This window comes from Borostomias antarcticus (genome assembly GCF_949987555.1).
Source record: "Borostomias antarcticus genome assembly, chromosome: 7".
NCBI lineage: Eukaryota > Metazoa > Chordata > Actinopteri > Stomiiformes > Stomiidae > Borostomias > Borostomias antarcticus.
In genome coordinates this window covers 15,674,751-15,699,424 of record NC_140240.1, presented here as the reverse complement: position 1 = coordinate 15,699,424, position 24,674 = coordinate 15,674,751, and the positions used below count along the sequence as shown (strand labels likewise).

The window sequence follows — 24,674 nt, the reverse complement described above, 5'->3', positions numbered from 1 at the left end:
CCACCTACCCGCCCGCACCGCTGAAGACCATGTGTCTCTAGCCCACTCAGGGGCTGAGTTGTGGGGACCGTGGTGTAGATTGTGGCGTGGTGGTGAGACTCCGCCCCCTCAGGTCAGAGCTGGTCGAGGACAGTGTACCCCTATCTGGGCCACCTACCCGCTCGCACCGGTGAAGACCATGTGTCTCTAGCCCACTCAGGGGCTGAGTTGTGGGGCCGTGGCGTGGATAGTGGCGTGGGGGTGAGACTCCGCCCCCTCAGGTCAGAGCCAGTCAGGGACAGTGTACCCCTCTCCGGGCCACCTACCTGACTCATCCGGTGAAGATCGTGTGTCTCTTGCCCACTCAGGGGCTGAGTTGTGGGGCCCGTGGCGTGGATAGTGGCGTGCTGGTTAGGCCCCGCCCCCTTGGGTCACAGCTAGTCGGGGACAGTACAGTGACCTCTGGGCAATTTCCATGCATCCACCAATGAAGACTGTGTCTCTAACCTACTCGGGGGTTGAGTTGTGGGGCCCGTGGCGTAGATAGTGGCGTGGTGGTGAGACTCCGCCCCCTCAGGTCAGAGCTGGTCGAGGACAGTGTACCCCTCTCCGGGTCACCTATCCACCCGCACCGGTGAAGACCATGTGTCTCTAGCCCACTCAGGGGCTGAGTTGTGGGGCCGTGGCGTGGATAGTGGCGTGGGGGTGAGACTCCACCCCCTTGGGTCAGAGCCGGTCGTGGACAGTGTAGGCCATGCCGGGCTACCCACCTGCCTTCACCAGTGAAGACTGTGTGTCTCTAGCCACCTCAGAGGCTGTGTTGTGAGGTCCGTGGCGTGGATAGTGGCGTGATGACGAGACTCCGCCCCCTCCAGTCAGAGCAGGTCGGGAGCAGTGCACTGACATCCGGGCAATCTCCATGCACCCACAGTGAAGACCGTGTGTCTGTAGCTCACTCAGGGGCTGAGATGTGGGGACAGTGGAGTGGATAATGGCGTTGTGACGAGACTCCGCCACCTCGGGTCAGAGCCGGTCTAGGACAGTGTACTGCTCCCCGGACCACCCACATGCACCCAACCGTGAAAACTGCGTCTTTAGCCAACTCAGGGGCTGAGATGTGGGGACGGTGGCGTGGTGGCGAGACTCCGCCCCCTCAGGCCAGAGGTTGTGGGAGGCAGGTCAGTGATTGCCAGGCCATCCCCATGCACCCCTCATTGGAGACCATGTGTCTATAGCCCACTCCGGGGCGGAGCAGTAGCTGTGGAGGTGTTGTATGGAAGTTGAGGTTAGAAGCAGTAGCAGTGAAAAGCAGTAGGTGTTTGTTATAAGTACTGCTAGTACTACACTCAAAAATAGATTAGACCACTCATCATAACTCATAGTTTTATTCAGTTCAATAGCTGAAAGAGGAGAAAAGATATTAATATGAGTTTGCAGCCTGAAAATATTCTGAATATTTCTAAGAAAGATGGATGGATGCAAGAAAGAAAGAAAGAAAGAAAGAGGGTTGATGGATGGATGGATGGAAGAAAGAAAGAAAGAAAGAAAGAAAGAAAGAAAGAAAGAAAGAAACAAACAAACAAACAAACAAACAAAGAAACAAAGAAAGAAGGATGGATGGATGGATGAAAGAAAGAAAGACGGATGGATGAAAGAAAGAAAGATGGATGGATGGATGAAAGAAAGAAAGGATGAAAGATGAAAGAAAGAAAGAAGGAAGGAAAGAAGAAAGGATGGAAGGAAGGATGGAAGGAAGGATGGAACGATGGAAGGATGGAAGGATGGAAGGAAGGAAGGAAGGAAGGAAGGAAGGAAAGAAAGAAAGAAAGAAAGAAAGAAAGAAAGAAAGAAAGAAAGAAGGAAGGAAGGATGTTAGGAAGGAAGGAAGGAAGGAAGGAAGGAAGGAAAGAAAGAAAGAAAGAAAGAAAGAAAGAAAGAAAGAAAGAAAGAAAGAAAGAAAGAAAGAAGGATGAAAGGGAAGGATGGAAGGAAGGATGGAAGTTAGGATGGAAGGAAGGAAGGAAAGGAAATGAATGAAGGATCGAAGGAAAGAAAGAAAGAAGGAAGGGAAGGAAGGATGGAAGGAAGGAAAGAAAGGAGGAAGGAAGGATGGAAGGAAGGAAAGAAAGGAGGAAGGATGTAAGGAAGGAAGGAAAGAAAGAAGGATGGAAGGAAGGATGGATGGAAGGAAGGAAGGAAGGAAGGAAGGATGGAAGGAAGGAAAGAAAGAAGGAAGTAAGGATGGAAGGAAGTAAGGAAAGAAGGATGGAAGGAAGGGATGGAAGGAAGGAACGATGGAAGGAAGGAAGGGAAGGAAGGAAAGAAAGAAAGAACGAAGGAAGGGAAGGATGGAAGGAAGGAAAGCAAGGAAAGAAAGAAAGAAAGCAAGAAGGAAGGAAGGAATGGAAGGAAGGAAGGATGGAAGGATGGAAGGAAGGAAGGATGGAAGGATGGAAGGAAGGAAGGAAGGAAGGAAGGAAGGAAAGAAAGAAGGAAGGAAGGAAAGGAAGGAAGGATGGAAGGAAGGAAAGAAGGAAGGAAGGAAGGAAGGAAGGAAGGAAGGAAAGGAAAGGAAGGAAGGAAGGAAGGATGGAAGGAAGGAAGGAAAGAAAGCAGGAAGGAAGGGAAGGATGGAAGGATGGAAGGAAGGAAGGAAGGATGGAAGGAAGGATGGAAGGAAGGAAATGAAGGAAGGATGGAAGGAAGGAAGGAAAGAAAGAAGGAAGGATGGAAGTAAGGGAAGGAAGGAAGAAAGGAAGGAAGGATGGAAGGAAGGATGGAAGGAAGGATGGAAGGAAGGAAAGGAAGGAAAGATGGAAGGAAGGAAGGAAAGGAAGAAAGGAAGGAAGGAAGGATGGAAGGAAGGAAGGATGGAAGGAAGGAAAGGAAGGAAAGATGGAAGGAAGGAAGGAAAGGAAGGAAGGATGGAAGGAAAGAAAGAAGGAAGGATGGAAGGAAGGATGGAAGGGAGGATGGAAGGAAGGAAGGAAGGAAGGATGGAAGGAAGGAAGAAAGGAAAGGAAGGATGGAAGGAAGAAAGGAAAGGAAGGAAGGATGGAAGGAAGGTAAGGAAGGAAAGGAAGTAAGGATGAAAGGAAGGAAAGAAAGAAGGAAGGAAGGATGGAAGGAAGGAAGGAAGGAAGGAAGGATGGAAGGAAGGAAGGAAGAAAAGGAAAAGAATGAAGGATCGAAGGAAAGAAAGAAAGAAGGAAGGGAAGGAAGGATGGAAGGAAGGAAAGAAAGGAGGAAGGATGGAAGGAAAGAAAGGAAGGAAGGAAGGATGGAAGGAAGGAAGGAAAGAAAGAAGGATGGATGGAAGGAAGGAAGGATGGAAGGAAGGAAGGAAAGAAAGAAAGAAAGAAAGAAAGAAAGAAAGAAAGAAAGAAAGAAAGAAAGAAAGAAAGAAGAAAGAAGGAAGGAAGGATGGAAGGAAGGAAGGATGGAAGGAAGGATAGAAGGAAAGAAGGATGGAAGGAAGGGATGGAAGGAAGGAACGATGGAAGGAAAGAGGGAAGGAAGGAAGGAAAGAAAGAAAGAAAGAAAGAAGGAAGGGAAGGATGGAAGGAAGGAAAGCAAGGAAAGAAAGAAAGCAAGAAGGAAGGAAGGAAGGAAGGATGGAAGGAAGGATGGAAGGAAGGAAGGAAGGAAGGAAGGAAGGAAAGAAGGAAGGAAGGAAGGAAAGGAAGGATGGAAGGAAGGAAAGATGGAAGGAAGGAAGGAAAGGAAGGAAGGAATGAAGGATGGAAGGAAGGAAGGAAAGAAAGAAGGAAGGGAAGGAAGGAAGGATGGAAGGAAGGATGGACGGAAGGAAAGGAAGGAAGGATGGAAGGAAGGAAGGAAAGAAAGAAAGAAGGAAGGAAGGATGGAAGTAAGGGAAGGAAGGAAGGAAGGAAGGAAGGAAGGAAGGAAGGATGGAAGGAAGGAAGGAAAGGAAAGGAATGAAGGATCGAAGGAAAGGAAGAAAGAAGGAAGGGAAGGAAGGAAGGATGGATGGAAGGAAAGAAAGGAGGAAGGAAGGGAAGGATGGATGGATGGATGGAAGGAAGGGAAGGGAAGGAAGGAAGGATGGATGGAAGGAAGGATGGAAGGAAGGAAGAAAAGAAGGAAGGAAGGAAGGAAGGGAAGGATGGAAGGAAGGAAGGATTGAAGGAAGGAAGGAAAGAAGGAAGGATGGAAGGAAGGAAGGAAGGAAGGGAAGGAAGGAAGGAAGAAAGGAAGGAAGGATGGAAGGAAGGAAGGAAGGAAAGAAAGCAAGAAGGAAGGAAAGAAAGCAAGAAGGAAGGAAGGAAAGGAAGGATGGAAGGATGGAAGGATGGAAGGAAGGAAGGATGGAAGGAAGGAAAGAAGGAAGTAAGGAAGGAAAGGAAGGAAGGATGGATGGATGGATGGATGGAAGGAAGGAAGGAAGGAAGGAAGGAAGGAAGGAATGAATATGAATGCTACCACAGTAGTCAATAAAGGGTGCCTGTACAGAGAGCATGCACGTGTCCCCAAATTCAAATCCCAACTGACACTGAGCATCCTCTCATTCACTTCAATGGAAAGGCATGTTGGCTTCAGACAGCTCTCTCTCAAAAAGTATAAAGGTGCCAGCCTAGATTTTGACACCGTATGAATCCTGAGAAAATGCTGAACATTTAAGGCTATTATATGTCCGTGTAGCTTAAAAACTGTAGGCATGGCGACGAGTTAGAAAAAGAGTAAAAATGCAAAATTAGCAGCTCAAAAGGTAGAGTGTGGGCCCATACGTTTCAATGGAGAGCGCAGTTGCCAAACAAATCGTCATACAGCGAAAATTATAAGTCACACGGCTTAGATACTTACATTGTACAGCACAGTTGTGTGAAAGTTTTTATGTATAATACGTGTGTGAGCTTTCAAAATTGTAGGAGTGCCAGCAGTTTACAAAATGTGTAAATATTTTCAAAGCAACAGCTGCCACCACTCTAAAAGCATAATGATACTGAACATTCCATCAGCAGTTTCAATGGCACAAAAATTACTATTAAAAGTTAAATTACTAAAAAACTATAAAAAATATCAAAAATCTGAATACATCCGTTAAAGAGCTAAACATCGTGAACATTTTAAAATTTGAATGAAGTTTCTAGCACAAAGTATGAAGAAGTTATAAAGGAGACAAAAAACGGGGAGAATAAGAATAATAAAGAAATAGTGGGAATAGCACAAGTTGGGCTAGCTTCTGCAAGCTAGCCCACCTAAATAGTGGGAATATCACAAGTTGGGCTAGCTTTTACAAGCTAGCCCACCTAAATAGTGGGAATATCACAAGTTGGGCTAGCTTTTACAAGCTAGCCCACCTAATAATAATAAAGAACTGGATAACAATAGTGTGAATGCTCTAAAGCATTCACACTAAATATAGCTGCAAGCAGCAATGTGGGGGCCAAGCAGGACACGCGACCAGCGCATCAAAGACTACAAGTGAAACACGCCATATAGTAATCAAACATAATCTCTACTGCAGTTTTGAAAATCGGGCATACGTTTCAGAATAAATGCATTTCCAGCTTTGACAGGTTGGTGGCGCTAGAGAGTTTGAGGTGTCGACATAGACTTGGTGACAGGGGTCATGGGACTGTCCCCGATGAGTGTGCCTAATGTGGTTATGATACATCAAAACGTTACTGAGATATGACCACGCTTCCTGTTTGGCGGCTTGGACGCCAAATTTGATTGGATGCAGCGAGCGAACGCCTTTGACAATCGAAAATCCCTGTAATCCTTTTGTGGACATTGGTCTAGAGAATGTGTAGAGCCAGTTTCATGTAGATTGGTGCACAAAATACAAAATGGTGGGAAATCCAATTGGTGGAAAATGACATCATAGGGTGCGATGAACTCGGCATGAGCCAGGGATTCCAACGGTACCTTACTTTTCAAAATCTGTTACACAGGACAAAAGTTGTGTGCATAAACGCACTTCCAACTTTGAAATGTTGGTGGCGCTAGAGGGTTTGAGCTGTCGCGATGACACTTGCTGCCAGAGGTCATGGGACTGTCCCCGATGAGTGTGCCAAATGTGGCTTTAATACATTAACAATTTTCTGAGATATGACCCCATATACTGTTTGGCGGCTTTGATGCCAAATTTGATTGGCTGTAGCGGGAGAACGCTTTCGAGAATTGAAAATCCCTGAACATCCTTCGTGGACATTGGTCTAGAGAATGTGCCTACCGAGTTTCGTGCAGATTGGTCGAAATTCCTAGGAGGAGATACATTTTAAGTTTTTTTCACAAAATCCAAAATGGCGGGAAATCCAATACGGCGTAAAATGATGTCATAGGGTGCGTTGAACTCGGCTTGAGCCAAGGAATCCAATGGTACCTTGTTTTTGAAAATCGGGCTTACAGGTCAAAAGTTGCGTGTGCAAACGCACCTCCAACTTTGACACGTTGGTGGCGCTAGAGGGTTCGAGCTGTGGACATGGGTCTTGGTGTAAAGACTCAGGGCACTGTCCTGAATGAGTTTGCCAATTTTCACAACTTTTTACCATACGGTTCTATGGGCTGCCATAGACTCCAATGACGGAAGAAGAAGATGATGAATAAATATAGCTGCAAGCAGCGATGTGGGGGCCAAGCGGGACGCACGACCAGCGCATCAAAGACAACAAGCAAAACATGTCAAAAGCCAGACATGGTTGAACAGGATTCGATCTCTGTACCTGCTGCTTGCAAGACCGACACGCTAACCACTGTGCTACGCAGGATGTTGCGAAAGTGAACCACCCTAGTCCACAAGGCATGTGAGCCTTCCCTAACCCCGTGAGTCTGAGTCCTGAGCACTTAATTAATATCACCTGGCAGGGTTGCTTCCTCTCGGTAGAGTGAGAGGGGGGGGTGTCGTTGTTTAAATTGTCACACAGCGAAAAGTATACATAGCATAGCTCAACTATTTACTTCTTCAGAATCCAGACAATCACGCGAACATTTCCATGTATAAAATGTCCTTCGGTCTTCAGCAGTGTAGGAGAGGTGAAGAGTTAGAAACAGTTAGAGATTCTAGAGCGAAGAGAGATTTTCTAGAGCGTGGCTCCATTGATTTCAATGGAGGGGGGGAGTCATTATTCGAACTGTCCCAGAGTGAAAAATATACATCGAAGAGCTTAGCTTTTTTGATTTTATGAATCCCAAGAGTCGTGTGAACGTTTTGATATATAAAATGTGTATGAGCTGTGAGAATTAGAAGAGGGATGGCAGTTTAGAAAATGTGTGACTTTTTCCAAAAACCTCTGAAACTGGTGAAATTGTGCAGAGGACAAAAAGTGTTCCTTTCATTCTGCAATCAAACAAATGAAGTAATAATAAAACCATGGGGTGTTTTGAACTCGGCATGAGCCAGGGAATCCATTGCTACCATCATTTTGAAGATTGGACATACAGTTCAAAAGTTACTGGCATAAACGCAACTCCAACTTTGACACGCTGGTGGCGCTAGAGTGCATGAGATGTCAACGTAAGGCTTGGTGACAGATGTCATGGGTGTGTCCCGGATGAGTGTGCCAAATGTGGTTTTGATAGATTAAAACATTACTGAGATATGACCCCAGTTCCTGTTTTGCAGCTTTTGGGCCAATTTTGATTGGCTGTCACGAGGGAACGCAATGGACAATCAAAAATCCCTGTAAGACTTTTGTGGACATCGGTCTATAGATTGTGCATACTGCGTGTGGTGCAGATTGGTGAAAAAACCTAGGAGGAGATACATTTTGAGTGTTTTACACTAAATCCAATATGGCGGGAAATCCAATATGGTGGAAAATGATGTCATAGGGTGCGTTGAACTTGGCTTGAGCGAAGGAATCCAACGCTGCCTCGTTTTTGAAAATCAGGCTTACAGGTCAAAAGTTGCATGCACAAATGCACCTCCAACTTTGACACGTTGGTGGCGCTAGAGCGTTCAAGCTGTGGACATGGGTCTTGGTGAGAAGACTTTGGGGACTGTCATGAATGAGTGTGCCAATTTTCCCAACTTTTTACCATACGGTTCTATGGGCTGCCATAGACTCCAATGGCAGAAGAATAAATAATAATAATAATAAATAATAAGAAAAGGTACAAGAACAATGGGTGCCAGCGCTTAGCGCTTCGCTGCTTGGCCCCCAATTAAAGCTGCAAGCAGCGTTGTGGGGGCCAAGCTGACCACACGAAAGATGAAGAAAATGCGACTGATGTTTTGAAGGCTTTAGAGATATGTTTGTCGGACTGCAACTACACTGCAAACTTGGTAAACACAGCAAACGTTATAACCACTGCAAACTTCAACCACTGCAAACTATGAAAATCATTCAGCTCAATAAAACAAGAAAAGTAGGCTGGTCTAATACTCAACACTAGTGGGCAGCGGATGAGAGCTAAAGTCTTTCCCACACCCATGTGGCCAGCCCGTTCGTGGAAATTCTGCCACACCTTCTCTTTCAAGGCTGTAGGGAGGACCAGCTGAAAGATGGAGTTTGCGGTGTTGGGGTCCCTCACACACTGATGCAAGACTCCCTCCCTCAGAGTCAGCCTCTATCTCTCCTTGAGGATCTGCCGAGTGTCACGTTGCAGGGCGATCCTTTCTGTTCCCTGTCTGCAAGGATAACAGCATGTGGCGAATCATGTCATCTTTTTGCTGGGCGTCCTTCCATTCTCCAGGGGGTTCGGCCCAGCTGCACTTCTTCTAGGTCAACTTGGACAGGAGAGTTAAGCATTTCTGGGCATGGGTTTTCCACCCCGGTGAGAAAAGTCTTCAGGGCCAGGATCTCCTCCTCTTCACCATCCTCTCCTCCATCCACAGGTACACGAGATAGGGCATCAGCATTAACATTGGTTTTGTCAGGCTGGAACTTGATGTTGAAGTGGTAGTTGTAGAGTCTGACTGCCCACTGTTGCTCCAAGCTTCTCAGGTTCACCTCCTGTAAGTTTGCGAGAATGTTGTTGTCAGTGAACACTACAAAATGGGAGCCTAGAGTGGAATTTCTTGCTGCACCAGCGAAAGACGGCCTACCTTCTGATAGCAATGAAGGTAAACAGGAGTCTGGCCAGTGTTCTTTACTCCTTCACTTGTACCTTCCCATTCAGACAAACTAGACTCCATTAAATCTTCAAAACCTTCCCCTACTCCACAGAAATCTACACCCACTCACTGCATTTCCTTTACCGACTTTGACTATTTGTACACGGCCATGAACATGGCAAACAATACGCAACAAAGTTCCGTCTGCTGCATTTTACACAAGAGGAGCGCATTATTGTACTATATGTGATTGTCTGTACTGTATGTGCTTGTGTCTATGTAATTGTGTCTATTGTATGTTATGTTCTCTGCTGTACTGTCTGTCTGTGATTGTCTACTGTATGTGCTTCCGTCTGATTTTCTCTACTGTATGCAATTGTCTATGTGATTGTCTTTACTGTATGAGCTTGTCTATGTGATTGTCTTTACTGTATGTGCCTTTACTGTATGTGCTTGTCTGGATAATCGTCTCTACAACAAAACCCATGAATATGATGTACTGGACTGTAAGATGCAGCAAGAGCTGAATCGACAGGGCTGTCTGGGAGATATGCGAGGCCTGAGGCGAAGTGGAAAACGCGAGGCCTACTATAATGCACTATACCCGCGATGCAACATGAACTCAGCACGCATGTCTTTTTTAGTCACATATAAAAAAAATAAGCACCTGCGCAACCCCTGTTGCACTGCTGCACTCACAATAATGAAGATGATAAGTATTTAGATTAGCGTAGCCTACAACCATGTTTATAGTTAGGATTTTTAAAGCAGTCACACCCACATTAAGTTATGCATTAAACACATTATTATGGACGTAAAATGTTACTCACCATATGACTAGAATAATCAGGCCAGCATTTTCCTCCCTGCTTTCCTTGCCGCAAACTCGGCTATGAATCCTATGATGTCCTTATAGTCTTTCTCTATTGACAGGATGGCAAGTCCACATTAACCTATTTTCCATATAAATACCGATCCGTAGGCTACTGTACCCGTACTGGTGCGCTTATGATCGCGTTCAGTTCGGTTTTAATTTTCCATTTGTATTGAATGGAATGTTGGGACAGTTAGGAGCATCTGTATTCTACGCGCGTTAAGCCTACATTTTTGCCTTGGAAACATTGTGTAAATGTGACCGCCGCTGGTAATTTGGTCCTCAACTAGGCATTTTCATTTTTCAGTTTATTACAGATTATGAAAGTGCACATTGTAAGCTTTCAAATGAGGTCTCATACATTGAAATCTGAACATAATTGAAGAAGATATGCTTATTTGAATGCTAGTACTGCCAAATCAACTTAGCTGAGAAATCTCCCTCCAAAGTTCTCCAACATTTTCACACCTCTGACTGCCAGGTAATGGGCCTGAACAATGGCCTGGTAACCCCTCCCCCAGCCACTCCCCCACTGGACGATCTGTCATTATCTGTCAGAGTGGCTGTCAACTTGGGGTATTAACTGAGAGTGGCAGCCGAGTGGGGTGCTCTCTCACTGATGACCCCACACTCTTTGAGTCAGTATTAATCTTGTGTTGTGAATGCAGTTAAGAACAATATAAGATGAAGTTCAAATTTAACGTTCTTTATTGTCACATACATGATATAAAGTACAAGCATAAGTAGTTAAGTGTACAAAAAAAGGCAACAGTCTAAGTGTTAAAGTGTACAGTCAGTTGTCTGTTTTATAGACAAGGTGCATAGTGTTCATTGTGATCAAGTGTACAACAAAGTAATAACAGTCCCCAGCTCAATACTCAAGGTAATAACAACAGTACTCAGCTCAGTATTCAATATTCTAACAATGCAGTCTGTGCAAGTGTGGGCAAGTCTGTGCAAGAGAACAAGCAACGCTTCAGTATACAAACAGAAAAAGGCTGTGGCCTTTCTCCTGCAGTGCTGTCCGTCCTGATGATCTGCAGTGAATCTACAAGCGGACAGTCTTGTTCTGAGCTGCTGTGGAGTTTGGCGGGGGACATGTGACGTCTCGTCCCTCATCAGAACAGAACTCTCTGATCTTGTCAAAGAGATATGTCTGTCTGGCCATGTCCAGTCCGGGTGGGGCTTGCACAAGAAGACCTTCTCTGGGGGGCAGGACATCAGGCTTGCGCAGCAGCTGAAACTCGACTGCCGGTGCATCATGGTGTTCTCTGGCCACAACCATGCCAGGTCTCTCAGCATCAAAACTGCAATAGAATAGAAGGAAGAAAGTACATTAAACTATTGCCCACAGTACTGGCACTCCATATAGATAAAATAGTACCAGAATGTGTTGATTAAATAGACTAGCTGGCTAGTTTAGGAACAAAGGGCTAGCTCAGCTAACTAGCATGTTAGCTAACGTTAGCTAGCTAGCCTTTGTTAGTTTGTTATGCTAGCTAGACTTAGTCACTTGTTTAGAAAGGAGCTTCTGCTAAACGACTAACGCTAATGTAATGTAAACAGCACAGATAGTATAAAGATCAGCTTACCCCAAAGCAAAGCAGAATGCTTGGCGGTGGTGTGAATCTGGTACCTCGTTCGACGCAACGCTGCGCTTGGTAGCAACTGGCTTTGCTGATACAGTCATCTCTGTATCACAGGTCATCAAGAACTCCGTGTACGAACGAGTCCTGCTCTGCTGGAGTTTTAGCTGCTCTTAAAACTCTTTCCATGTCCTGGATGCCATCCCCGTCTTCTCTTTAGCAAAAGCTGTAGCATCCATGGTTAAACGTGGGACTGAATGCAAACACCGGCGTGTTGGGGAAGGGTGGGGGGCGGAGAACCCGGAAGCAATAGCCAATGAAACCAAATCATGCTAATCGATCTGCCCGCCCCCAAGCCCGGCTCGAAATCAGCTAAAAACGAGCTTAGTTTGCAGACTAATTAAACGTATTTCGTGAACCTAAAACTGTTGTCTGTTATAGTAAGTGGGTTCTTCACAACTTCAACTTTGGTAATACAAAATAAAACAAAAAACGAAAAAAAACGTTTTTTTATGTATTTTGCCCTCTAGCGCATTTCGGGGTTTGCCGAGTTGCGGACCAAATCACCAGCCGCTGTCACAAATAGACTGTTGCAGTGATTCTAAGCGTGCCAGTAGGCCTACAAGATACTCAAAGATGCAATGCCTCCCCCACATGGCAAACATTTGTAATACACACATATTACTTACACTGAACAATAGGCACAAGAGTCCCTGGTCTGTGAGCCAAATTTCACAACTTTTAACTGGCAGGAGTGACCGACAACGATTCTGTTGTCTGCTATTGACTTCCACAGCAGCATAATTACAATAATTATAAGAATGCACTTTGGATGAACGGGAATCGAACCCTGAACTCGCTGCTCGCGAGACTGACGCGCTACCCGCTATGCCATGACGGATCTTACAAACGTGCTTCGCAGATTTGAGTGGATAATGTCAGCTTCTGCTTCCTCTTGGTAGAGTGAGTCCTGAGCACTTAATTAATGTCACCTGGTAGGGTTGCTTCCTCTCGGTAGAGTGAGAGGGGGGGGTGTTGTTTAAATTGGCACACAGCGAAAAGTATACATAGCATAGCTCAACTATTTACTTCTTCAGAATCCAGACAATCACGCGAACATTTCCATGTATAATATGTCCTTCGGTCTTCAGAAGTGTAGGAGAGGTGAAGAGTTAGAAACAGTTAGATTCTAGAGCGAAGAGAGATTTTCTAGAGCGTGGCTCCATTGATTTCAATGGAGGGGGGGGAGTCATTATTCGAACTGTCACAGAGTGAAAAATATACATCGAAGAGCTTAGCTTTTTTGATTTTATGAATCCCAAGAGTCGTGTGAACGTTTTGATTTATAAAATGTGTATTAGCTGTGATAATTAGAAGAGGGAAGGCAGTTTAGAAAATGTGTGACTTTTTCCAAAATGCTCTGAAACTGGTGAAATTGTGCAGAAGACAAAAAGTGTTCCTTTCATTCTGCAATCAAACAAATGAAGTAATAATGAAACCATGGGGTGTTTTGAACTCAGCATGAGCCAGGGAATCCATTGCTACCATAATTTTGGAGATTGGACATATAGTTCAAAATTTACTGGCATAAACGCAACTCCAACTTTGACACGCTGGTGGCGCTAGAGTGCCAAGATGTCAACATAAGGCTTGGTGACAGATGTCATGGGTGTGTCCCGGATGAGTGTGCCAAATGTGGTTTTGATAGATTAAAACATTACTGAGATATGACCCCAGTTCCTGTTTTGCAGCTTTTCTGCCAATTTTGATTGGCTGTCATGAGCGAACGCAATGGATAATCAAAAATCCCTGTAAGACTTTTGTGGACATCAGTCTATAGATTGTGCATACTACGTTTCGTGCAGATTGGTGAAAAAACCTTGGAGGAGATACATTTTAAGTGTTTTTAACAAAATCCAAAATGGCGGGAAATCCAATACGGCGGAAAATGATTTCATGGGGTGCGTTGAACTCGGCTTGAGCCAAGGAATCGAACGCTACCTCGTTTTTGAAAATCGGGCTTACAGGTCAAAAATTGTGTGCACAAATGCACCTCCAACTTTGACATGTTGGTGGCGCTAGAGAGTTCGAGCTGTGTACATGGGTCTTGGTGAAAAGACTCAGGGGACTGTCATGAATAAGTGTGCCAATTTTCACAACTTTTTACCATACGGTTCTATGGGCTGCCATAGACTCCAATGACAGAGGAAGATGAAGAATAACTAGGGCTGCGAGCAGCAGTGAGCGGGCCCTCGCACCCCATGCGTGTCGGGGTGTGGCGCCGTTAAAGGGTGTGCTATTTCGGTGTGCAGTACTGAGAGAAACTTCCTGTCACCAGTAGGTGGCGCTCTAGGCGTGACTCAATACCAAGCATAGATGTGTTCAGGACGGTACCTTGATAAAGCGTGAGACATGTTGAGTAAATCGGATAACGTATGTAGGAGTTATGAGGACTTCCTGTTTCACCAGCAGATGGCGCTGTAGGTATGATGCAATACTGACTTACAGAAGTATTCAAGATGCGACCTTCATCAAGCATGAGCAATTTGGAGTAAATCGGATAACATATCTACACAGTTATGAGTACTTCCTGTTTCACCAGTAGGTGGCGCTGTGTCACAAAAAGGGTTCAAAACCAACTTCTTCTCCAATGATGGCAACGTCGCAAGGTGCAAGGGTGTTTATTTCAGTGCTCCAACAGGACAAAACAACAGCTGAGCTAGGCTAACCGCATGGTATAGCCTAGCCCTCCCAGTCAAACAAAAGAACTCCCCCTTAGGTCTGTAGTGAGGCTGCTTAAATACTACACGCCCCTCCCACCAGACTCTACCATCTGTACTACATAACAGATTTTACACATCTAACATACTTAATGAAACAATCTAATAAGCATAGAAATACTACCACAATTCCAGGCCCTATAGAAGTCACATTCACAAAGTAAATTCCTGCTAAACAGAAGGAAACATCAAACACCCAAAAGGCTACTAATTGCCACATGACATGAATGGAATGATCCGCGGTTGGCCCCGCCCACCCCGGTCTCCATATAAGCCTCCTCCCCCCTCTGCTCCGGTTTGCTCTGGCCACTCTTCTATAGGACCTCCCCTAGCAAGTCTGTCTGGAGACAGAGAGATACGTGAGACAACCAAACAACCAACACAACACATAACATAACAAAATACTGACATGGTGCGTGAGTGATTTGTGAACTAATGGAAATACTTGTGAAATGTCAAGGAAATGTTCGCTAGGCCAACACTGCTATGTGTGCACCCATAGAGAGTCAGCCAGCTGTGTGGGGGAGGGGAACGTGCCCGGTGCGAATGTGTGTACACGCTCAGCCACGGCCCGCCACCAGTGACGGCCTCTCCGTCACATTACCACCCTCCTCTCCAGCGGCAACGAGGTCCGGAAGCCGTGAGAGGTAGTCAGCCGTGACATTGTCTTTTCCCCGCTTGTGGCGGACACAGAACCGGAAAGGCTGCAGCTCCAGATACCACCGGGTCACCCTGGAGTTCCGGTCCTTCATCGTCTGGATCCAGGTAAGTGCCCGGTGGTCAGTGTCGAGGTCAAACTCTCTCCCCAAGAGGTAATAGCGCAGACTGTCCAGGGCCCACTTGATGGCCAGGCACTCCTTTTCGATGGTAGAATACCTCGTCTCCCGAGGCAGGAGCTTCCGGCTCAGGTAGAGAACAGGCCTCTCCTCACCTGCATCCCCCTGGGCCAGCACTGCGCCAATGCCCACCCCAGAGGCATCCACCTGGACCAGGAACCGTCGCTGGAAGTCAGGGCTCTGGAGGACTGGCTCAGCACAGAGATGGGCCTTTAGTGTTTGGAAGGCCGCCTCGCACTCCCCAGTCCACTGCACAGGGTTGCTGGCTGCCTTGGCGGTGAGGTTGGTGAGTGAGACAGCAATGGAGGCAAACTGGGGGATGAACCTCCGATACCACCCCACCAGCCCGAGGAAAGACCTCACCTGGGTCTTGGTCCGGGGACGAGGGCTGCACCGGATGGCCTCCACCTTATCCACCTGTGGCCTGACCTCACCTCGCCCCAGCTGGTAGCCCAGGTACTGGGTTTCCTCCCGCGCCCACTCGCACTTCTGCAGATTCAGAGTGAGCCCAGCACCCGCGATCTTCCCCAGGACCCGGCCAAGGTGTCGCAGGTGGTCCTCCCAGGTGTAGCTGAAGACCACAACATCATCCAGGTAGGCCGCGCAGCAGTCATCACAGTCCTGCAGCACACGGTCCATCAGCCTCTGGTAGGTTGCTGGGGCCCCATGCAGTCCAAACGGCATGACCGTGAACTGGTAGAGCCCCAGCGGGGTCCTGAAGGCTGTCAAGGGCCTTGACTGCTCGTCAAGGGGCACCTGCCAGTACCCCTTGCACAGATCCAGGGTGGTGATGTAGCTGGCTCTGCCAATCTTCTCCAGGAGGTCATCTATCCTGGGCATAGGATACGCATCAAACAGGGAGGCAGCATTCAGTTTGCGAAAGTCTATACATATCCGGAGAGACCCATCCTTCTTGGGAACAATCACTATGGGACTACTCCACTCACTGTCTGATGGTTCAATGACCCCCATCTCTCTCATTGTCCCAATCTCCTCCTTTAGAGCCCCCACCATGCTCTCTGGGACACGATAGGGACGTTGACGCACCGGCCGCTCACCAGGCTTCAGCCGTACAATGTGTTCCAGAACCCGAGTCCTCCCCGGCCCCTGGCGAAACACTGCTGGATACTGTGCAAACTCCCGCTGAAGGTCAGCCTGCTGGACGACAGAGAGATGAGATACAGCCAACTCACCCACTCCTTTCCAGGCCTCCACGACCCCCTCCGAGTCATCCTCCTCCTCAACGTGGCGCACGAAGAGAGATACCTCCTCTCTCTCTTTCCAGTGCTTCAACAGGTTTACATGGTAGGTCTGGCTGGCCTTCCCCCTCTCCGGATGCAGCACCTCATAGGTGACAGGCCCCATCTTCTTCCCAACTGTGTACGGGCCTTGCCATTTGGCAAGGAGCTTGCTGGTTGAGGAGGGGAGCAGGAGAAGGACTCTTTGGCCCGGCTTGAGCTCCCGCTGGCGGGCTTGCTTGTCATACCAGGTCTTCTGAGACCTCTGGGCTGCCTGGAGGTTGACCGCCGCCTCCTCCCGGTACTTCTGGAGCCGGTCTCGCATCTGGAGGATGTACTGGACCACTCCCTGCCCAGTCGACGTCCCCTCAGCCCCCTCCCATCTTCCTCTCAACAGGTCCAGGGGCCCCTGAACCGGCCAGCCATAGAGGAGTTTGAAAGGGGAGAAGCCTGTTGATGTTTGCGGCACCTCCCTGTAGGCAAACAGAAGGAATGGCAGCCACTTGTCCCAGTCTTTACCAGTTTCGGACACAAACTTCTTCAACATCCGCTTCAGGGTCTGGTTGAAACGCTCCACAAGCCCGTCCGTTTGGGGATGGTAGGGGGTTGTCCGGATCCCCTTGATCCCCAGTTGCTTGTGGAGCTGACCCATCAGCTTGGATGTGAAGTTGGTCCCTTGGTCGGTTAAGATCTCCACCGGTATGCCTACACGAGAGAAGAGTTGGACAAGTGCACTGATCACTTTGGGGGTGGTAATGGAGCGCAGGGGGAAAGCTTCAGGGAACCGTGTGGCATAGTCGCATATCACTAGGATATACTGATACCCTGAACTGCTCTTCTCCAGCGGTCCTACGATGTCCATGGCTATGCGCTGGAATGGAGTGGAAATGACTGGCAGTGGATGGAGAGAGGCTCGGTCAGACTGGCGGACAGGGCTTGTAAGCTGGCAGGTGGGACATGTGTTGCAGTATGTGCGTACATCAGTGTACATGCCAGGCCAGTAAAACCGTGCGCGCAGCCTGAGATATGTTTTGTAGTGTCCTATGTGTCCTGCCCATGGAATGGTGTGTGCAAGATGGAGAACCAGCTGTCTGCAGCTAGAGGGCACCACCAACCTCCTATCTTCTGGGTCTACCCCATGGTAAAGCAGGTCATTCTCCATACTAAACACATTCCCACCTACAGTCACCGTCTTATCCACCCCAGCTAATGCCTTCTCATACAGGATGCTCACTACTGAGGAATCAGTTTTCTGCAGGGCCCCTACATCCCCTGGCACATCCCAGGTCACCTCCAGACCATCTGCACTATCAGGGACAGGGGAGCCTAAGATCTTCTCTAGCCGCCGCTGTCGGCGTGGCTTTCTGGGCCCTTTGGTAGCACCCTCACAGAGGCTATCACAAATGTCTGGGAGGGGCTCTAAACCAGCCTTTTCCCCTCCCACCGCCTTGGTCTGTGAACGAGTAACAGTCATACAAGTCACATTCATGGCTGGTTGTGCTGCCGTTGCTATCTTCTGACTGCTTGCAGTTGTCCTCACTAGCTCACATAACACTGGTACGTCCCTCCCCAACACCATCTCAAATGGCAGGTTATCCACCACCCCTACTCTGAGAAGGTAGGCCTGGCCCTGGACGTCTACAGTGAGTTCTGCCGTGGGATGGCGCTTCTGATCACCGTGAACACACTCAACCATGGTCTGGTGACCGTAGTCAATACTATGTGCAGGAACACTATTCTTCCTGATCAGTGACAGTGAGCTACCAGTATCCAGCATGGCGGTGAGGGGTTGCCCATTAACATGAACAGGGAGCAGACCTGCCTTCTCCCCTACATCGCTCTCCTCCCCCCCATCCTTCACATAATCCGCGGCTCTTGGGACAGAACATAAACCTGCCATTTTGGATTTCTTCACAGGACAAACATTAGCTTTATGCCCTTCCTGGTCACAGTAATAACAGATAAATCCCCCCCAGGCTGTCTGTTCCCCGTCTGCTGTCTGACCTCCCCCCTCCAAGAGTTGCCCCCCCTCGGGTGTACGGTGTTACTACTTCCCTTGAGTCTCTGGCAGGCTTTGGAGTGAAGGTGGCAGGACGTGGCGCAGGTCCTCTTCGGGCGTTGAGGTACTGCAGGGCCAGCTTGGCAGCAGTGAGCCCATCCTGATCCTGGCCCATCCATCCATGCTCCCGTACCCAGGTCCGAGTCTCTGACGGCAGGAGTTTCAGCAACTGCTCCATAATGATGGTCTCACCGATCACCTCCTTTGTCTTCCTCTCGGGAAGGATCCAGCGTCGGTAGAGCCCTTTCAGGCGGTGGTAGCTCTCCATCGGTGATTCCCCCGGTGGTGTTGATGTTGCTCTGAAACGTTGGCGGTAAGTCTCAGGTGAAATGTCAAACTTGAGCAACAGCGCCTCCCTTAGGTCTGAGTAGTTGTTGGACTGCTCCTCGTCCATGGCGGTGTAGGCCTCTAGGGCTTTGCCAGTCAACAGTGGGACTACCCGGCATGCCCACTCAGTCTCTGGCCACTGCCACGTGTGTGCCATTCTCTCAAACCGCAGGAGATAGTTTTCCATGTCCTCACCCTGCTGATAAGTTGGCATCTTGGGTTCCTTTCCCCGGAAGACCCCTGCACTGTCAATGTTGCTTTCTAGACGTCCTCTCTGGCCGCTAGTCGATGACCCCTGCTGTCTTGGCGCCGGGGTTGGCAGGGCCAGGTGGGGGCTTCCATCGATGATTGATGAGTCAGCCCCCGCCCCCCCTGACAGAAGCTGCTCACCTTGCCGGTGTTCTGTTGTTTCCCCTCGTCTTGGGGCTGGAGTTGGAAGGCCCTGTCTAGGGCTCTCATCGATGGTTGACGGTTCCGCTCTTCCGGACTGCTGGAGAGTCAACCGGAGGCCTCGAAGTTCCTCCATCAGCTCTCCATCTCTCCTCTGCTGGATGGCCAGGAAGTCCCGAACAAGGGATGTCAGGCTGGGGTCAAAGGCCGGCTCAGCTGGGCCTGACCTGCGTGGGCTGGAGCTGGCGGCCTGCGGCCCTGGCTCCACGTCCTCCCCCTCAGCGGATTCCCATTGCTCCTCCTCCTTGGACGTTGTCTTCCTACTTGAACGAAGCCCGGTCCTGGTCTTTTTCCGGCCCGCTGGAGGCACTGGCTTGCGACTTGCCATCCCACCACTGCCACCAAAATGTCACAAAAAGGGTTCAAAACCAACTTCTTCTCCAATGATGGCAACGTCGCAAGGTGCAAGGGTGTTTATTTCAGTGCTCCAACAGGACAAAACAACAGCTGAGCTAGGCTAACCGCATGGTATAGCCTAGCCCTCCCAGTCAAACAAAAGAACTCCCCCTTAGGTCTGTAGTGAGGCTGCTTAAATACTACACGCCCCTCCCACCAGACTCTACCATCTGTACTACATAACAGATTTTACACATCTAACATACTTAATGAAACAATCTAATAAGCATAGAAATACTACCACAATTCCAGGCCCTATAGAAGTCACATTCACAAAGTAAATTCCTGCTAAACAGAAGGAAACATCAAACACCCAAAAGGCTACTAATTGCCACATGACATGAATGGAATGATCCGCGGTTGGCCCCGCCCACCCCGGTCTCCATATAAGCCTCCTCCCCCCTCTGCTCCGGTTTGCTCTGGCCACTCTTCTATAGGACCTCCCCTAGCAAGTCTGTCTGGAGACAGAGAGATACGTGAGACAACCAAACAACCAACACAACACATAACATAACAAAATACTGACATGGTGCGTGAGTGATTTGTGAACTAATGGAAATACTTGTGAAATGTCAAGGAAATGTTCGCTAGGCCAACACTGCTATGTGTGCACCCATAGAGAGTCAGCCAGCTGTGTGGGGGAGGGGAACGTGCCCGGTGCGAATGTGTGTACACGCTCAGCCACGGCCCGCCACCAGTGACAGCCTCTCCGTCACACGCTGTAAGTGTGACTCAATACCGACGCATAGATGTGTTCAGAAGGTGACCTTCATGAAGCGTCAGGAATTTGGTGCAAATCGGATGATGTATGCAGGAGTTATGAGGACTTCCTGTTTCACCAATAGGTGGCGCTAAAGTATGACACAATACTGACACATAGATGTGTTCAGGATAGAACCGTCATGAAGCGCGAGATATATCGGACAAATCGGATAATGTATGGAGGAGTTATGAGGACTTCGTGTTTTATGGCGAAATGTCAAACTTTGGCGGGGCGCCAAGGCAAGGGTGTTTGGAGAAAACTCCAACTTTTGATCACAAAGGTCTCAAGATGAAGCTGAACAAATATGAAGTTGATCGGATTAAATCTGTAGGAGGAGTTCGTTGAAGTACGAGGCATGGAAATGGTGAAAACAAGGGGAAAATGGGACATTAAGAGCAAAATGGCGGACTTCCTGTTGCATGTTGGGTATACAGTAGCTCCAAGAGACATTTTAGTGTATCTCGATGAAATACATATGCCCTCCGAATTTCGTTCGCCTACATCAAACTGAAAGGTGGGGCTCGCCATTTTAAACTTTCCAGGGGGCGCTCTTGAGCCGTTATGCCACGCCCATTTCCATCACCCATGAATTATCAAATTTTTCACCGGGACTGACGTAACTGCAAAGTTTCATCCGTTTTCTTCGATGTTTAGGCCGCCAAAAAGGCATTTGTTTGGGGAGAAGAAGAAGAAGAAGGTAGGAGAATAATAATAATCCTTCAAATTTCAATAGGGCCTCGCACCGCCAGTGCTCGGGCCCTAATAATCCTTCGAGTTTCAATAGGGCCTCGCACCGCCAGTGCTCGGGCCCTAATAATCCTTCGAGTTTCAATAGGGCCTCGCACCGCCAGTGCTCGGTCCCTAATAATACCGCCAGTGCTCGGGCCCTAATAATCCTTCGAGTTTCAATAGGGCCTCGCACCGCCAGTGCTCGGGCCCTAATAATCCTTCGAATTTCAATAGGGCCTCGCACCGCCAGTGCTCGGGCCCTAATTATCATTAATAGATAATATACTTATTATACTTATAGATATTCTAGTAGTAGTAATAGTAGTAGTAGTAGTAGTAGTATAATATAAATTATCATACAAATTAAATATTGATATTACAGTAGTGTCAACAGATGAAACGTGGTGGACCCAGACAGAGCAGTGAGGTTTTACTGTTTCATCTTAACTAGAAAAAATGCTTCAGTTTTCTGGGTAAACCTGGGTGGTGTGCACTTGGTGTGTACCATGATGATCCTGGTTGGTATGTACTATTCTGGGTAATCCTGGGTGGTATGTACTATGATGGCTAATCCTGGGTGTTGTGTACTATGCTGGGTAATCCTGGGTGGTGTGTACTATGCTGGGTAATCCTGGGTGGTGTGTACTATGATGGGTAATCCTGGGTGGTGTGTACTATTCTGGGTAATCCTGGGTGGTGTGTACTATGCTGGGTAATCCTGGTTGGTGTGTACTACTGTATGTTGGGTAATCCTTTACTGATGGCAGTGTGTGTTTCTTTTCCCCCAGGATACAAAACTGTGGACGGCTTGTTACAGAGGATGTTTGAGGCCGATTTAAGCCCAGAGGACTTCGCAGAAGAAGAGGAATTTGACAATCCAACGCATCTGAACTTCCCAAACCCTACCTTTAATTCTGTATAGCCATTATTCAAAAGGGATAGCCACAAATGCTACTATATAACTTTACACATTTGTACTGAAATAAATATAGATAATTTCTTATATAATATAAAAAGACAATTCTATTAAGTATTTTGAGGTTTATGTATACTGTATAATATGAAGGGATAATCCACCTCAGTGTGGTATAGCTAGCTATTTTGTACATCTTCCATATGTGAGTCATTAGACAACAGCTTGATTTGGTGAATAGCTTGAATCAATATCTGTGCCTATTCCACCTGCAGGGAATTTGCCTCGGGTGATGAATCTACCTGGATGTTGTAGTACTCATTGATGGAGATGCTGCCTTTGATAATCAGTGTTTGAAGGAAACTTTGACAGTACGAGGAATACCTTGTGAGGGAACTTTGCTGCAACCTTACTGGTTAATGCTGCACTTCAGTTGTGAAATCTGATTCAAATATACGCCTATGAGGACTTCTGACTCGGATCTGTTCTTGTCTTATACAGGTATTCTCTTCATGCTTTGATATTTATTAAACATGAGTAAATCATTAGTCATAAAGTCATAAAATAAAATCATAAAGTTTGGCAAAAATAATTTAATTTACATGTTGACTTACTGTTTGGCACCGCTCTATGGTGAGCTGTGGCAGATGGGGAGCACCTTCCGCCCACCTAGGTGCAAAACCGGTTCAGGCGTTCCTTTGTGCCAGCGGCCATCAGACTGTATAACCGTAGCTGAGTGTTGTGGAGGTGTGCACATATCTACAGTGTATATGCATGTATATATTCTATATTTTACACATGCTGTATGTATGTATGCATGTATGTTTGTAACTCCCTCTGGTTAACGCACACAAGCTGTTCTTCATACACAGGCATTTATTCATCTCAATCTAAGCAAAGCCGTGAGAACTGAACAGACATAAAACAAGAAATATATTAACAATATTCTCATAGAGGACAATCGAAAATAACATTAAATTTGCCTGTTAAACACTTTATTCTACTGTACATCAATATCATGTTGCTAGATAGCATTGATAAACATTAGCCTACGACCGAAAGCATTGATCATTTTACCTCATTGGCCACGTTAACACAGGAGAATAACTTAGAAGGAAAAGAAAAATACAGAAGTTTTTGTAACGTAAAGTTGTCGTCTTTGCTTTACTCAGTCTTCACAAAAACAGTAGGCATAGGCTATTCAACAAGCAACGTCTTTCAACGAATGTCAGAGCTCACGAAGCAGCTATCCATGAGCTGGCTCTGCCCCCATATGGCTCAACTAGAGCGCATCACACAATACCCAATCCCACAAAGGAATGTTGGTTCCTACATGAAATATACATAAAGTTACTAACAAATGTTCTCTCAATCATACTTCTATATCAATCATGTTATCATTTTAACTTAATATGATTTATGCCTTTATTTAATGTAAACTATTAAATCAATAGGTATTATGAACTGTATTTATTATTTATAATTTATTAACTATATGACTAACTTGGCAGCTACACTCCCACCAAATCACTTGTGATTACTCTAAATGAACTTGAGAGACTAAAGGTAAGAATAATTAAGAATATGTTATGAAACTTATATATCATTAAACTAGATGGCCCTAGGAGAAGAGGAGACTCAACAAGCTACATCACTCCGCTTCAAGCAAAGTCAGTCTTATGGATAGGCCTCTCCAGGTAAGTTGGCTTGGTGACTCTTTTTCCACAGTCATCTAATGCCGGATCACTGATCAACAACTGTAACTTTCTCACATGACCATCTTCACTAGGGTACACTTCAGTGACCTTGGCCTGCTTCCATTCATTTTGTGGTGTATTCTCAACCTTTATGATCACTATGTCATTGATTTTTGCATTTCTGTGGGTCATGCCATTTTTGTCTCTGTTACAGGTTCAACAGGTACTCTTTCTTCCATCTGGATCAGAATTGTTAAGTATTGCACTCTACGCCATATTTTCCTTAGATACAGGTCTTCCTTCACAAACTCTCCAGGAGGAGACTATCGAGGATTTCATCATCAGGATGTGATTGGGCGTTAGAGGCTGTGGACCGGCAGGATCATTGAGCAGGTGAGTAGTTAAAGGTCTGCTGTTTATGATTGCCATGACTTCATAAAGGTAGGTCCTCAAAGATGAACTATCCAGTCTTCGAGACGACTGATCCAGGATGGATGTCAGGACACTCCTAATGGTCCGGATCTGCCTTTCCCAGGCGCCACCCATGTGGCTTGCAGAAGGAAGGTTCATAACAAACTCACAGCCTAGTTGCTTTAGGCTTTCTTGGTCCATCTCTTTTACAGCTTCAAGGAACTCACGTCTTGCACCAACAAAGTTAGTGCCTTGGTCTGATCGAAGTTGTTGAACGTTTCCACGTAGAGCGATGAATGCGCGAAGCTCGTTGATAAAGGCATCAGTAGTCATGTCGTCAAGCAGTTCTATGTGCACGGCGTGAGAACACAGGTGAATAGCAGACCATAGCGCTTCACCTCCTTTCTTCCTTCCTTGACATGGAAAGCTCCAAAGCAGTCCATCCCACAGTACGTAAAGGGAGGAGTCGTCTCCATGCGTTCACAAGGTAAGTCTGCCATTCTTTGTTCCTCAGTGCACCTTCTGAACTTTCTACACTTTACACACTTGTAGATGTAGGACGATACAGCCTGACTGCATCCAAGTATACAGATGCCGTTTGATCGACTGACCTG

General features: G+C 47.0%; 1 protein-coding gene across 1 annotated transcript in view; it reads left to right on the top strand.

The window, feature by feature from the left end:
* The window catches only part of tpcn3 (two pore segment channel 3), a 361,079-nt gene extending 338,673 nt beyond the window's left edge, over positions 1-22,406 (top strand). Inside the window, exon 19 of the mRNA XM_084441175.1 lies at positions 21,828-22,406. Within this exon, the coding sequence (XP_084297301.1) occupies positions 21,828-21,961 (134 nt within the window). The 3' untranslated portion in view covers positions 21,962-22,406. The remainder of the gene's footprint in view (positions 1-21,827) is intronic.
* Positions 22,407-24,674: the final 2,268 nt, after the last annotated feature.